Genomic DNA, 15,431 nt, shown 5'->3' with positions numbered 1-15,431 from the left:
CAACCTTCACAAATATGTGCCTTTATTTACATTACTAGATGTTTCCAAATGTAATATAGTCACTTTTGAGATCTTTTTCTTTTTCCAAAGATTCCGGACAAAAATGGCAGCATATGTGTTGTGCTACATAACCACCTGCTGAAAAGACAAAACGTCCATGACTTTATGCCTAAAATAATTTTGTGTGACTAGTGTCAGTGACTGTTTAAATATTTGAATATGATGAATGATGAATACAGTGCATGAGTCATTTTTATGAATATCAACTGTGGGGCCAATAGTTGTAAACCTGATGATATAGCACGATACCTCGCTCAGTCCAAATGTAACAGGAAAGTGCTCCTTACTGTTTGTTCGGAATTTAACATGTGAGAGTTTTTCAGACAGTGACACCTTGTGTTTGCAGATAACAGAATGTGTGTGTGTGTGTGTGTGTTAATATACAGCAGATGCTGAGCACACAATGGCTCCCAGATGGCTGGATATTTGAGTTGTAAGTTGTAACTGAGATTTGACCAGGAGACATGTGAAGTTTCCCTCAGGCCAAACACACACACATTGTTCATAGATTTCTTAAAGGCAGTGACATTTTCTGTAATTGGAGACAGTAAGTGACCTGCACAATATATTATAATCCAGTACATAAGCGCTGTAAAATATTAGGTACATGTGAGAATATACAACATAAAAGTTCTAAGATATAATTATATCAGTGCTTATATATACACATATAAGTAAACACAGTAGTTTTTCATCATATTAACAAATCCCCCATGGATGGGCAAGACGTCCTGACTCTGGGTCATCACCAGGAGACACATTGTGCTGTGACGGAATGATTGGTGGCTAAAAACAACCAATCAAGTTTATATAAACTGATGGAAGGTTTTAAACCAAGAATGTGGGATGAAATCAAACAAAGCAGTTTGATAAGATTAACAGAGACATAATTTATGAGAGGATAAAAAGAAAGAGGAAGAGGATAACAGCATGTAGTGGCAGGGTGGACACTAGGGGGACAGTGGAGTTGTATTTCTAATGTTTGTTAGATTATTTAATATAGAACAGGCATAGTACAAGACAAGTAAGTTGCTTCTTCCTACTCCTTTTCAGACAGAAAATTATATATTGATCTAAGTTCATTTACAGTATGTTACTGAATGTTAATGTTATGTTAATTCCTACTACTTACGTTGCTGATACCTATTTGGGGATTTGTTTCCAACAAATGTATTTCAATTTTATCTTTAAACATAACTAAACTAAAACGGTTCTCTTAAAAACTGCACTAACTCTTTCAACTTTTGGTCACAGAGTGAGATGTTCCGATTGATATCAGTGAGTATGGAGCCTTGGTAAAAATATGTTTAGACTAACTCTGTGTGATGACTTGAAAAAGGGAAGGAAACAGAAACCAGGCTCTGACCGTAGTTAAAAGAAACACCTCCAACCCTTGTAAAGCTCACTGATCAACATCATCCTGTTTGTTTAATGTAATGTGAATAGGGTTAGGCTAACCTTGTTTACCTGAAAAACAACCTGAGTATTTCTAGAATCCAGACTACAGCCCTGAGTTTGTCAATTAGAGGTTAATACATTTTAATAAATTACATTTTTCGTTAACGTATAGTGCAGTATATAACAGTGATTCTGCCAAAGGGCTTCAATGGACAGGGGACAAAGTAGTGTTTAAGAAGGTGGTGCCTATACTGAGGGAATCATGGACCATCTGCCCGAGGGGAGGAGCTGCTACTCACTATAGACGACATGAGTTGGAAATGAGATGACTTTTTTGGGCCTGTCTGGTTATAGTTTGCTGAAGACTGACCTGGGAATTGGGATGTTCACCGTGGGTTTCATGGCTGTGTTCATAACCCGGTTGATCTGGGCCTTTGACCATATAGTTAAATTATCAAACCATCCAGAGATACCTTAGCACAGGAGGCTCTCCACCACTGCATGATAGATTTTACCTTCAGCGTCTCTTGATCCAGAATTGTGACTTCCTGGATCATCCTCTGTATTTCCTGGGAAGAGATGGCTGAGATGACAGTATGAGCAGAAGCAGAAGTGACTCCTGCATCGTCATGAGATCCCCCCTCCTCTCGCTCAATGGTGCACTCTCTCAGTGTGGCCAAGCTGCGTTTAAAAAAACAAAAACAGAGATTACGCTATAATCAGTTACACAAATCTGAGCATATTGCATACCAGTAGTGTGCAACTGAGCTGTTAACATAAACGTTGGTGATAAAAATGCTGCTTCTCCGATTAAACAGGAAGTCTTTTTTTTTAACCTGGACCCACTTCCTTATGAATTCAAACAGACAAAGTTTGCTTTCTGTGAGTCCCTTTTCAATACCTCTCAGTGCAAATCTTACCTGACAGAGAATCCTCTGTCGCTGCTGTCCACTGCAGGAGCAGGATCACACCCAGGGTTTGTAGAATCCACTGATGAGGGGTCCTGCAGGTTTGGGGAGCGAGGGTCACTAGAGCCGGAGTACATGGGAAGAGAACGCATCAATGCTTGTGAAACCTGGAATAGAAACAACATACAAAAAAAGAGATTTTAGACAATTTTAATCTAGTTATCATTGTACTACACTAGTAAATGGACTGGATTTTTATACTTTCTTATAGAACACGCAACATGCTTTACAGTACAAGTTGCATTTACCCAGTCATACAGTACTTCTACACACCATTCATACACTGTCTGCAAAGCAAAGCCGTCTGGGGAAAATTGGGGTTTATTAACTTGCCCAAGGACACAAGAGGAGTCCTACAGGAATCTAGGGATCGAACCACCAACCTACTCTCTACCTTCAGATCCACAGCCGCCCAATTGTGCAAAAGCAATACGTTTATAAATAATTATCGAGACAAATCAAGCTTTTCGAGACAACTGTTTTAAAGCTGCTATTTGAAAGTTTCCTCTACTGTCACAATGTGGTTGGAGTTCAAAGTTACAACCTACTGATATCGTCACATACTACTGAGCTGATGTGTGGCTGACTGTGATGTAAAACCTTCTGCCTGATGAAAGTATAAAGTCAGTAACATTGGATCATGCATTGTGTTGATTTTTAAGGTAGTTTTCCACAATTTTAGCAGCTGAAAATAACAGTGCAGGGGCCTACAGTCAGTAATGAACTGATATCAACCTCCATATAAGGTCTGATGTGTGTACAGTTGGTTTGGAAAACTAAGTACTTTTAATAAATGAGTTTAGCACTAAAAGGACATTTTTTGTCTGTCTATCCTAATGGGGAAACACAAAAGATAAGTTTGGGTATTGTGATGTAAGATGGAGACAAGAAACAAATCCTGGGCACTGAGATCTCTAGGTTTAGGAATGTGAGTCTGCCCTTACGTCTCTGACTATAGTTCCTAACATGTGTGACAGATTACCTGGTTACTGAAGGCGAGAATTTTCCCGAAACTCTCTCCCTCCAGGCTTCTCAGGGAGGTACTGTCTGTAGGGACACCAGCACTCAGACTTGTGCTCTGCAGCTTTTCTTGGCTCAGTGCTGCACCCCCCTCCGTACCCTCTGGAGGACTTTCCCCATCTTCTTGATTGGATCTAATAGATGTCACCGGGGGTAGGACCTCGCTGAGATCCACTCTCTCTAGCTCAGACAACTGTTTGGATGGTGAGACATTGCTGTCATCATGAGCTGGAGGGGAATGAGAATCATTTATCCCAGGGTCCAGATCAGCACTGATGGAGTCAGTGAGTGGGAGATCGGTCTCTGTCTGGACAGAGGGAGGTTCATCTTCACAGGACTTTTCTGTTGTTTGAAGACAAGCTTGAGAAGAGGAGGAGGTGATAGCAGAGGGTGACGTGGAGACAGTGTGTTCTGTCTCCTGAACACATGCAGTTTGGTTTGACTGGATCTCTTTGGTGATTCCATGTTTGCTGTTCCCACAGTCTTCAAGTGGGGCATGATCCCTCCTGGCCTCCTTCTCCACCAGAGGAAGGGAGGTGGAAGGGGACACAGGCCTCCTATGCCCCCCCTTGTCTGGACTCTCTGGACTGGAAAAAGTCTCAAATGAGTGGATCTTTTGTTTGATTGACAGGTTGGCTGCAGATGAGGCAGATCTGATTGCAAAGCTTCTGCTGAAACCCACAGCAGGCCTCTGCTCTGCGGGTTTAACTTGCTTCTTCTGGTCCTTCTCATCTCGAATTTTCCTCAGACTCTGGCGAAACCAGGTGGGCTTGGGTGCCACCGGGGGCCCCCTCTTTGATTCTGGAGTTTCACACGTGTTTTCAGGAGTCATGTTGGACTGAGGATCTGAAGTCACATCTGTGACTGTACCATTGAGCTTAGCGGGGCTCTCTTCATCGCTCATGGTGGCAGACTTGAGGTCGACGGCCCGTGTGCTGTCAGCGGCGTGTTGGCGGTGGGTCTCGGACAGTTTTTCAGGGGATGTGTCTGAAAGGCGAATCCAAGGATCCTGAAGCTGCTCTTGGGAGCGTTGTTCAATACGAGCCTGCCTCCTCAGAGCTCCTCTTTTAGGCTGTGAGCAGAGCACCACTGATGAATCCTCTGCCAGGAGAGGAAAGTAGGAAAGTTAGAGACAAGAAAATGTGTTTCAGAGATTTGGATGGCAAAAATTCTTCGATAGATATTACTGTGTATTCACATAACAATATGGTGAAGAGGCCCGGTGTAACTAAAACAGGTGATCACCGACTTGCTGTGGCCTCAGATGAACACCACCATCACATCCTGATTCAGTTTTATTCACTCACACATAGAAGCCCTGCCTCAAACAGGAAATGGAACCTCACTTACTTTCTACTGACATACTTACAACAAACATGGCCCCAGGATTGGCTTGCTGTCACATTGTTGCTATAAACTATATGTGAAGTTACATTCAGGTACATAAATGTAAGATGGTAGCATTGTTACCTACCTATGTGACTGTCGTCGGTGCAGGCAGCAGTGTCCGGATGAGTGAAGTCGTCTTTGCTCCCCTCTAACTGTTCTCTTATTCGTTCTCCTTCCTGCTACACAAACAGGAAGTATTGTGTCACGATAGCTTCTCTAACAGCAACCACAGAAAGGTGCAGTAATGTACCCAGCTTCCGCTCTGACGTTCATCTACATTCATCTGCTACTTTTACACTGTTTGATTCAGTCATTTAATGGCTCATAACATGCTCAACAACAAGTATGATGCACACCGACAGACAACATGCATATGCTTTCATGCTGACATGCACACAAAGTTTTGTCTGCACCATATGCATTTACACAACTTTTCCTTACAAGGTCATGAACACACACAAACACACACCCACACACACAGAGGCGTACTAATGTGCACAGTGAGGACCTGTGCAGTACACTCCAGTACAGTATGGCAGTATTACATTCACGACCACCTCACATGTAGTGACATTAAAGTATATGGACAGTCAAGTCCTTACATGTAGTGAGGTGGTAAGTAAGCAGTCCAGACCATCTCACAGTTGTCATGCAGGGACACTCAACATTAAATAACATTATAGAGCGTAATCCAGGGTTTTACAACATAATCCATTCGTAATAAGAATCATCATTATTATTATTATTATATAAACACTACAGAGTAGAGGCCTAAATAGTACATATATAATATTATATATTTTAGTTACTATAATTCAATTCATTAAATATGATTTACATTTCCCCAATATTAGGAGTATCTCACACTATTATAGAGAGAAACTCCACAGTTACCACAATGAGCATTATAATAATTTCCCCATTCTCTGTATTGTCTATTACTGAGCAGAAAGCGTTTAGTTTTATTAGATAATAAAAAGCTAAATGCACTTAGCATGCTTTCACTATTGGACGACACTGAATGCCACCATCACTTCACATACATTCCTGAAGAGTAACCTCAGGATCTTTTGCAAGGCTTTGTATATACTGCTGAAGAGCTGCAGGCAGTGGAGGGACAGCAGTGAGAAGCATGAATGGTACACAGGAGGAAACAAAGTTAGTATCATATCACCAGTACATTCAGAAAGACACACACACACACACACACACACACACACACACACACACACACACACACACACACACACTCTTCTGATGTGTGTTGGACAAGTGAAAAACACTGAGATGGAGATGCAGGTCTTGTGGCTCTGTAGGTAGATACTCTTTGATAAAGCAAATAGCTATCATTGTCTCTCAGACAGTGGAAGGTATAAAGTGATATGGTTAGAGGATGACCTGCGTAACCCCCTGAGCCACAACCACCCCAATAGATCAATTTAATGGCCAAGGAGAAACCTACACAAATTACACACTAAGTATTGATGGATGGCTGACATTGGTTCAGACTTTTCTGACATTTAGTTCGGGGTTGAATTTGTTTGTGTAGAACTCACAAATGTAATAATACATTTGTTTTCTTTCCGTATGACTCTCTGCAACAACACATGCTGCAATGCCACACATGTATAAAAGCAATGCAGAACAATAGATTTTTTTGTCAATTTCCACAGTGTTAGTCCAAAGTCTATGCTTGTGTAGTCATGGGGTAAACGGACGGATACAATATGAGCCCTTATATTGTGAGACAGTAGATCATGATAGAAAAATAAAAACAATTTTAAAACAAATTCTGGTAAATGTGCAAAATGTGCACAAGTGACTAATTTTAACAGCAGACTCGCTGTTGTTCAGCAGCTGTAGTCACAGTGTTGTACCTGGCAGCTGGTGTGTGATGAAGACTCCAGTCCTTCGTCTCTAACTGGAGATCCTCGACTAGAACCACTGGAGTCTCCATTGTAGCCCTCCTCACTGGTCACATCCTGAGGCCAACAGTACCGACGTGGAACAGCACGCATCCTGCAGTTAGACTACAAACACACACAAACACACATGCACGCACATATACACACACGCACATATACACACACGCACATATACACACACACACACACACACACACACACACACACACACACACACACACACACACACACACACACACACACACACACACACACACACACACACACACTGTATTAATGTCTGTGACAACGGTGCGATTGTTTCAGTCTCCCTCAGGCTGGTAAATGGTAAAGGCTTCAGCAGTGTATTCCCACATGTCCATCAGAGTGGTCCACAATTACATTACCTGGACTCTTGGTACTACCGTTTTCCTCACCCACTACATGGCGGATGTCACTCAGGAGGTAGAGCGGGTTGTCCACTATCCAGCTTTAAACCCAGTGTCCCCCATTCTGCATGTTGTGTCCTTGGGCAAGATGCTAAACCCCAAATATGAGTGTATATGTGTGTGATGAAGTGCTGCACATTGATGCACTGTATGAATGTGTATGTGAATAGATGAATGGCAAAACTACTGCAAAAGGCTTTGAGTGGTTATCAAGACTAGAAAGTACTATATAGATATGGACAATTGACTATTTTCCACTGTAATGTATGATGAGCTGTGAACTTGTCCCTGCTGGGCCCTGCCTCCTGCAATGTAATACTGAGATAGGGGATTTGTTGCTGTTTTTAACGTGTCTTTAAAGAAAACCACAGGAAGCTGCTTTGTGTATGTGTGAAAGGCCAACTGGGGGTAAAGTCCGGACCCAACCTTCCGGGCTTTATCCGCAGGTCATGTGTGAAAACGACTTTAGTTATGCTGCTATAGGCCTAGAATGCTGGGGGAACTCATTCTGGCTGGCTGGATGGATGGCTGGATGGATGGATGGATGGATGGATGGATGGCTGGATGGATGGATGGATGGATGGATGGATGGATGGATGGAGTACCTTGCTGCCCCTGAAGGCCAGATCCAGGGCCTGCTGACTGGAGATATTGGCAGGAGGAGAGTTGTATGGGATATTATAGTCCTCGTCAGGATACATGGGCACAGACAGTCTGTTGTCCGACCACGTGTCTGTCACAGACTACAGGACAAGGAAGATAAGACACACTACTACATCAAAAGAGAAAACATCTAGAGACAATGATCTTGCTTATTTAAAAATCGAATATATCAACACAGAAAAAAAAATCTACACATACTCTATGTAAGACACTGTATGTGAAAATGTCAACAATCACTTTGAGCTCACTGATCTGTATTTTGAACCTGTTCATACAACCTGTGGCGTGCTTGCTTACCTTTGGTGTGTCCAGGCTGTGGACACGTGATGATGGCTGATGGTGTGTGTTGTGAAGGTTGTGCATGTTGAGGCAGCGGTTGTAGTGGTGGCTGTTGGTGTTATCGCTACAGGAGCGGGTCATGGTCTTCTGTGCTCGTCGAACCGTCAGCTGACTGAAACTCCTCTCTAGACAATGCTCACACCTCTGCCGACTGTGAGAGCAAGACTCCAGTCTGCGCAGCCCTGGGACAGAACAACACAAACGATGGTAAATCATATATCAAGTGAATTGTGGGAAGAAGCCACTTTGATCAATGTGGGGAGAACATGCCCACTCCACACAGTCAAACCAATGGTTCCCACCTGGCTGTGTCGTGACAGTGCTAAACAACTGTTTTGAAATGTGAACATTTTCAAAACTAAAGGACCACTGCACTGAATTAACATATGAAGATGAGTTTAATGTTTGTATTTTGTGTCACTTAAGGAAGGACAATTTCTAAGGTTGCTAACTGCTGGGCAGCATTATGGGAAGTGGAGGATTATGCAAAGAAATTATGTTCTGTGATTTCCGCAGCTTTACAGAAGTGAAAAAGATGGGGATTAGGACAGAGGAAATGAAAGATAGCCTGAGTAGGAACATGTCACTATTGAAAATGAATAATGGACAAATGAATATGTTACCATCAATACTCCACTGGCTCTTATCCTTCCTCAGTTTGCTGCTTTCCACTGCTAGAGTGATGGCATCATTCAGTTGCTGCTCTGATACCTGTGACACACAGAGGGCAGAGGATGGGAGATGTCAACATGACAGTAACATCTTGTTGCTCACCATAAAGAGCTGAGGTTGTGGTCGTGTCCCAAAGCGAGTTCACGTTCACTCTACCTGAATAGCACACAAAAACTTCCCAATGTGAGTTTTTCCACCATCACTATTGTATTAGAGTCCATGAGCTTGATCAATATAATTCTGATAAAATGCTAAAAACCATTACATTTTTTATGCGTAAAAAGTGATGAAGCCAAAATATTACCAGATATCAATCAATCAATCAAATTTGATTTGTATAGCCCATATTCACAAATCAGAATTTGTCTCATAGGGCTTTAACATGGTGTGACATCCTCTGCCCTTAACCCTCATATATAAGAAGATTTCCATTTGGTACTGCACCATCTGAAATAATCTACTGTTGGAAATACAGTAGCTCACAGGTCGGTGATGGACTAACGTGTTGTTGGTTTTGCTCATTTCATGGGTTTGATGTAATGATAAAAAAAATAAAATGATGCCATCTTCAGAATAAATTAGAGGCTGAAACTATAGCAATCACTAAACAACATGTTAGATGCAGTTTAACAAGCTAGAAAATAAAAGGCAGAAGGAAATGAGGGTCTTTCAAAAAATCTATTTATTGAATACACTAAATATATAGATTCATATATAAATATATTTAAATACCATAGTTTATGATCTTCTTGTGAAGATTGTGGAGTGTTTCGTATGTGTAGTTTAGTTTTTTGTGCACTGAAGCTTGTGTTTCTGTTCAGAATTTGTCACATGTTTTTTTTGTGGTTGATTCCTTAGCGGCTTTCAAAGCCTTTCATGGAGGGACAAAAAGACAAAAAACATCTGTTTAAGTTCCGAAAAAATGTGAGTGAAAATGTGTAAAATTCCTCCCTTTTCCCTGAGGATGCATTGGTCAACATAAATGTATGATGTACTTTATGTGCGGTGATTTCTACTCTTACATATTAGACTCACATACTAGTGATTTTCAGGGCTGTAGGAACCATTAAAGTCCCCGATGTCATGATTTCAGTGTTTTTTTATTCAATTTGTCGGGAAAGGAATAGTAATGATCTGATCCTTGATTATTCTGCAAATGTAAAAAGAGGTAACACACATACAAACACACACACACACACAGTGTAGAGTCTCCAGCTGAATGTGTTGGAGTGTGGAATGAGGGAGGAAGTGAAAGGAAATCCACATTAGCAGCACAGATGCCCACAGTTGCACCCATGAAGAAACATTAACAGTGAACCAGCAGAGGCTTTGGCCCCTTCAGCCAATTAAATCGACTGATGGCTGAAATAAAAGAGGTGGAGGCGTTGCATACTTTAGGGTCGGGATGGCGACTGATGATGATGTGGACTGGACCTGGTGTGCATTGGCTCAGGACTGTGTAGACGTCATTCAGCGCCATGTTGTAAACCACAGTGTCGTTGATCTCCATGATCTCATCTCCACACCTAAAGGTAGCGAGCAAAAGTTCAGGAACAGAAACAAAAAATAACTCTGAGAGGAGAAACACGAACATGGGAACTATTTGACAAACACATGCATATTGTATACAGCAGTATAATCATTGCATTACATTAAATATATATCGTATTACATTATATATATATATATATAATCTTATATATATAAGATCTAGTGTGACATAGTGAACATTCATACAAAATCATGTTTCTATTAATTGCCTTAAACCAGATTGCCCTCAGGATTAATGAAATAGTATTATATTGTATGCACTGTATTGTTAACACTGAGGCTGAATGGGAAACACTAGTAGTTTTTTCTTACCGGAGTCGACCATCCATGTGTGCTACAGATCCAGGAGAGAGGGTGTGGATGTAGATCCCTGGACATCCGTCACCAGATGGGACACAGCACAGTCCAATACCCAGACCAACACCAGCCTCTGAGACACATGCAAATCAAGCTTTATTGTAATAACTTGATGCTGTTTCCCTGAAAAGAGATTAGGCATACACACAGAGCCACTGATATCTGTTGTTCTTTTGTCCATTAACACATATTTTATTGATTGATCGACAGCCACCACAAGTTACTTAAGTGATGGGATCAATTTCGCAAGGACCTGGTGAAGACCAACTTCTCTTCAGTTTAACAGATGAGGATGTTTAAGAAGAAGGTAGGGTATAACCAAAATGTGCTATGTTTGCATTATGTGACATTCTTTAGAGCTTGGCTTGTATTAGGGACCAAAAGGAAATGACTCTTCTTGTGAATTCCCTGATGTGTTAATCTGTAATTACAACTTTTTTTGTTGACAGGAAAATAAAATGAACTGAATATTAGATTAAGCCTCAGAGGAACCTCAGAAAAGCAACTCATCCCATTGTAGTAACTGTATGTGGATTTTTCAGGGCTGACCTTTGTGCAGGATGATCTCCATCATGATGCGGTCTCTGGGTTTAGCAGGCTGACCGGGGACGCTCAGTGTGTTGCTGCAGGTGTTGAGGTAGTTGAAGTCTCCCATGTCAGCACTGACCCTGGCCATGCCAGTGGTGGAGCTGAGGGAGCGCGACCTGCACAGCTGAGCCACCTGCGCTTGACCACACAGGGCCCCGACACGTAGGCTGGTCCTCACCACGAGAGACAGCATACCCTTTTTAATTTGCTGCATAAGACATTTCATATTTCATGTCAGTACTACATGCTTTTAGAAATGTTGGTTTGCTAGAATTATTCCACATCAGACCTTTTTGTTTGTGTAAATGGGTTTGATCATTTGAGGATAACCATGCTTTAAAACCAGATTACGTGATAATCAAAGTGTCAAGTTTTAAAGGGATAGTTCATCCATAAATGGAAATTCACTCATTATCTACTCACCACTTTTGGAGTCTCAGGGGTAAACAGCATTGCAGCCAATTCCAATACAATTGAAAGAAAAGGTGATGGATACTTCAAACAGTAAAAAACAACAGAAATAAACATAAAATGCCTCCATACTGCTCCTGTGGTATCATCCAAGTGTCTTTAAGCCTCAAACACGGCTCCAGAGGAGGATATGAGACCTTTAGGCTAAACACACGGTGTAAATGACGCCGTTTTGAGTCAAATTTGAATGTTGGTGCTTACAGACACTTGGATGACACCACAGGAGCAGTATGGAGGCATTTTATTTTGTTTTCTGTTGTTTTTTTACATTTGAAGAATTGGTCACCAGTTACTTCCATTGTATTGGATTTGGCTGCAACGCTGTTGACACCACCCCCGAGACACCAGTAGTGTGTTGTGGACTCAAACACTTCACCCACCCCTCCATCAGCATAGTGGTGAGTAGATAATGAGTGAATTTTCATTTTGGGTGAACTATCCCTTTAAGGCCTCAGTTTATCTCTGCTCACATCGAGCTCTCCGTGGTGCACACACTAACACTGAACAAATAACCACAAAGATCCAGCTGCTGTTTCCTTGGAAACAACACTAGTGACCACGCCATGTTCAATTATTAATTTCTCACATTTAAGCATATTACCTATACAAAACACGTCATGTGATGCCATAAACTAAGAAAATGCTAACCCAATAAAAACATTTTGTTTTGGTTTTGGACAGAACCATTTTTTACAAGCTACAGTATTACAGACATTTCTCATTTTAATTGCTTAGTTGTTTCAAATGAAAATACACTTTTATCTGAAATCATTTCACTTAAATTGAGTTGACTTTTGTTGTGGTCTGCAGCAGTGGTTCCTTTTGATAAAAAAAATGTCTATGTACAATTTGTTTTCACAGATTGTGACAAATTATAAAACACTCAATCACGCAGTGTTTTAAAAAGGATTTGAATAGATACATCTTAATTCATCCCTGTCAGACTAAGGCTCCTTATCAAAACTATAAATCAAGAAAGACAAAGTTATAATTATTATCAGAAAATAAAGAATCATCATTGAATACTTGGTCTCTAAAATGCATTTTAACAACTGAGTGTTTTATATGTCATCTTTAATTGTAGCAGTTTCTTTCTGTGGTCCTGTTGTTTTTAAATGCATGATTGTGAGTGTTTTTCTGCAAACGTCTGAATAAATAAATCAGCACATGGTTGTGTTGCCAACCCTGTACTGAGACGCATAGAGCTCATAGGGTCATAATGCAGTGGCCTCACTTTGAACTTGTGCAGGGCTTCATCATGAGTCAAACCAGGAAGAGACTCTCCGTTCAGCTCCAGGATCTCATCACCTGTGCAGACACACAAACAGACAACCTTTGTGTTGAAGGCCAAACAGCTAGTCTGTGACATGCCAGCTGACACTACACAGGGATCTAAACACATAACAACATTATTATATGTTGGGAACTTTTAATGTCTTACTCCACAAAATACTTTTCAAGTGAAATTCTAATTACCTTAATCACATACACATTAACTTACACAATTGGTTTCATGTATCAACTGAGACCTCAAATGACAATTAAAGGGGAAAGTCAGCAACATTTTTATTATAGCATTCATAACTTATTACCTAACCTATTAAACATATTTAATAATGTTAAAAACTATTCTGAAGAGGTGACAAAGGGTTTCACCTCCCTCTTGTTCATATGTATATCTAATCCTATATACAGTACGTTTAGTGTGCCCCTTGTGTCACATCCAGGAATTGCTCTTGAGGGATTTCTCTATTCATCTTCCCCCCCAACAGTAACATGACAGATGGTTTTGGAGCTCAGGTTAAAGATTTGTCTTTTGTTTGTAATTTGCTTTGTTTTCCTGGAACATTAAAGGTTAATATGGGAATTGATGTTTGTTATTCTGGGCATTTCTCCTGTCAGTCATGACGTGAAGACACTTGTTATTAAGTGTGTGTATGAGCTTCATGTTCATGTTTGTCCTCACCCTCCTGCAGCCTTCCATCAGCAGCGGCTGCTCCTCCATGGAAAATGGTTTTCACATAGATTCCCATTGGTCCATACATGCTGTCCCTCCCGCCCACAATACTGAATCCCAGACCCTGGCAACGGCAGGAGAAACACTATTAATAACATTTTGAAACATCACAATCAGAGTTAAAGGGATGGTTTCATGTTTTAACGAGATGACAAATGGACTGAGACTAGAGTGAAAATAGATGATATAGTAGTTCATGTCAAAAGTAGCTGATGGAGTCTGCTCAGAGTCACAGTGAAGACATTTAAAGCTCGATTTGCTGTTAAAAACTGCTAAAAGTACTATTCACACCACATACAAAGTGTATTTGTGAAATATAAATGGAGTGGACCAGTTGATGAAACATTGGGCTGTTAACACACTGCACTTGAGGACTAGAATCTTGTGGTGGGTGAAGAGTCTCGTGTCTGCAGATGAAAAATCAAGATGTAACAGCTTTGGCAGGAAATCACAAGTGTGTGAGGTGACTTCTCCTGGTGCAGAGACAGTAGTGCACAAAGAATACTGTCTGTTAAGCAGTTACTATGGTCTGCTGAGAACAGAATGAAGAGCAGCACAGAGGGAACCCAGCAGATTTAGAAGGTGGCAGTAGAGTGTGATTCCTACCTTGCCGTGGCCCTTCATCAGCACGATATTACAGATAATGAAGGCTTGTTGCACGTTGCTGCAGGAGTGTACCAGCTGGGCAGAGCTGAGAGAGCGGGAGGGACGGTGCACAGGCTGGAGAGGACCCACACACACGCACACGCACACGCACACGCACACACACACACACACACACACACACACACACACACACACACACACACACAAACCACATTCAAAATGGCAATTTATTTATACCAGTAAGTAGTGACATGATACTAGTGACATGCTTAGACACAGCAATTTGGCATACAATAACACTGAGCTGCAGTAGCTGCTGGAGCATGTATCATCAAATAATAAAACAACCCTAGTCTTCTACTGTTGTTACATCCTTACCTGTGTCAATTATCTGTGTTCTTTTACAATCTTTGATTAAATTCAACCAAATACTAAAAGACAATGTTACGTGCTGAACATTGATGTCTTTGTCTTTATAGGAGGATTTTAACTTTTTTTAACTTTTTTGTTTCTGTTAAACACAAAGAAAATGTCATATATATATATATATATATATATATATACCTGTGTGGTGGTGTGAGGAAACTCCAGCTGCTGGGACAAAGACTTCCTGTTTCCATATATTCCACTACTCCCATGAGGATGACTGCTGTACAGATCCGGGGTCTTCATGATGATGCTGTCCAAATCCCCGATCCAGTATGGCTGAACACCTGGTCACAGACACAGTATCATCAGAACAAGGATAAGGGTCAGGGTTAAGGGAAACAAAGATTTTACTCTTTGCTTTTACTTTTTTGGATGTATGTCAATGCAGTTGCTATGTGTGTCACTAATATGCAAATTAGCACGTGATGGCATCTAGTGGCATATAGCAACCTTTTACACAGGCTTTACTTTCCATTGAAATAAATGGAGTGATGCTTGCGAGCTAGTTCAGGCAGCCAACTCGAGCTGCTCCAATCATGTGACATACACC

The 15,431-nt window shown here is 41.1% G+C and overlaps 1 protein-coding gene across 8 annotated transcripts in view; it reads right to left on the bottom strand.

Annotated features, from left to right (window-relative positions):
• The window catches only part of il16 (interleukin 16), a 36,592-nt gene that overhangs the window by 3,372 nt on the left and 17,789 nt on the right, over positions 1-15,431 (bottom strand). The window contains exons 8-23 of one of the 8 annotated variants that reach the window (XM_034581637.1): positions 15,017-15,165; positions 14,453-14,566; positions 13,796-13,910; positions 13,064-13,137; positions 11,320-11,566; positions 10,726-10,843; positions 10,256-10,388; positions 8,814-8,901; positions 8,149-8,372; positions 7,794-7,931; positions 6,713-6,865; positions 5,879-5,935; positions 4,921-5,014; positions 3,409-4,550; positions 2,379-2,533; positions 1,974-2,139 (exon numbers count right to left, since the gene is read on the bottom strand). In XM_034581637.1, the coding sequence (XP_034437528.1) occupies positions 1,974-2,139; positions 2,379-2,533; positions 3,409-4,550; positions 4,921-5,014; positions 5,879-5,935; positions 6,713-6,865; positions 7,794-7,931; positions 8,149-8,372; positions 8,814-8,901; positions 10,256-10,388; positions 10,726-10,843; positions 11,320-11,566; positions 13,064-13,137; positions 13,796-13,910; positions 14,453-14,566; positions 15,017-15,165 (3,167 nt within the window). The remainder of the gene's footprint in view (positions 1-1,973; positions 2,140-2,378; positions 2,534-3,408; positions 4,551-4,920; positions 5,015-5,878; positions 5,936-6,712; positions 6,866-7,793; positions 7,932-8,148; positions 8,373-8,813; positions 8,902-10,255; positions 10,389-10,725; positions 10,844-11,319; positions 11,567-13,063; positions 13,138-13,795; positions 13,911-14,452; positions 14,567-15,016; positions 15,166-15,431) is intronic. The other 7 variants (XM_034581638.1, XM_034581639.1, XM_034581640.1 and 4 more) reach the window with 7 other exon arrangements.

Source organism: Hippoglossus hippoglossus, chromosome 3, assembly GCF_009819705.1.
Source record: "Hippoglossus hippoglossus isolate fHipHip1 chromosome 3, fHipHip1.pri, whole genome shotgun sequence".
NCBI classification, from domain to species: Eukaryota; Metazoa; Chordata; class Actinopteri; order Pleuronectiformes; family Pleuronectidae; genus Hippoglossus; species Hippoglossus hippoglossus.
The sequence above is the reverse complement of the archived record's forward strand: the minus strand, read 5'-3'. Positions and strand labels throughout refer to the sequence as shown.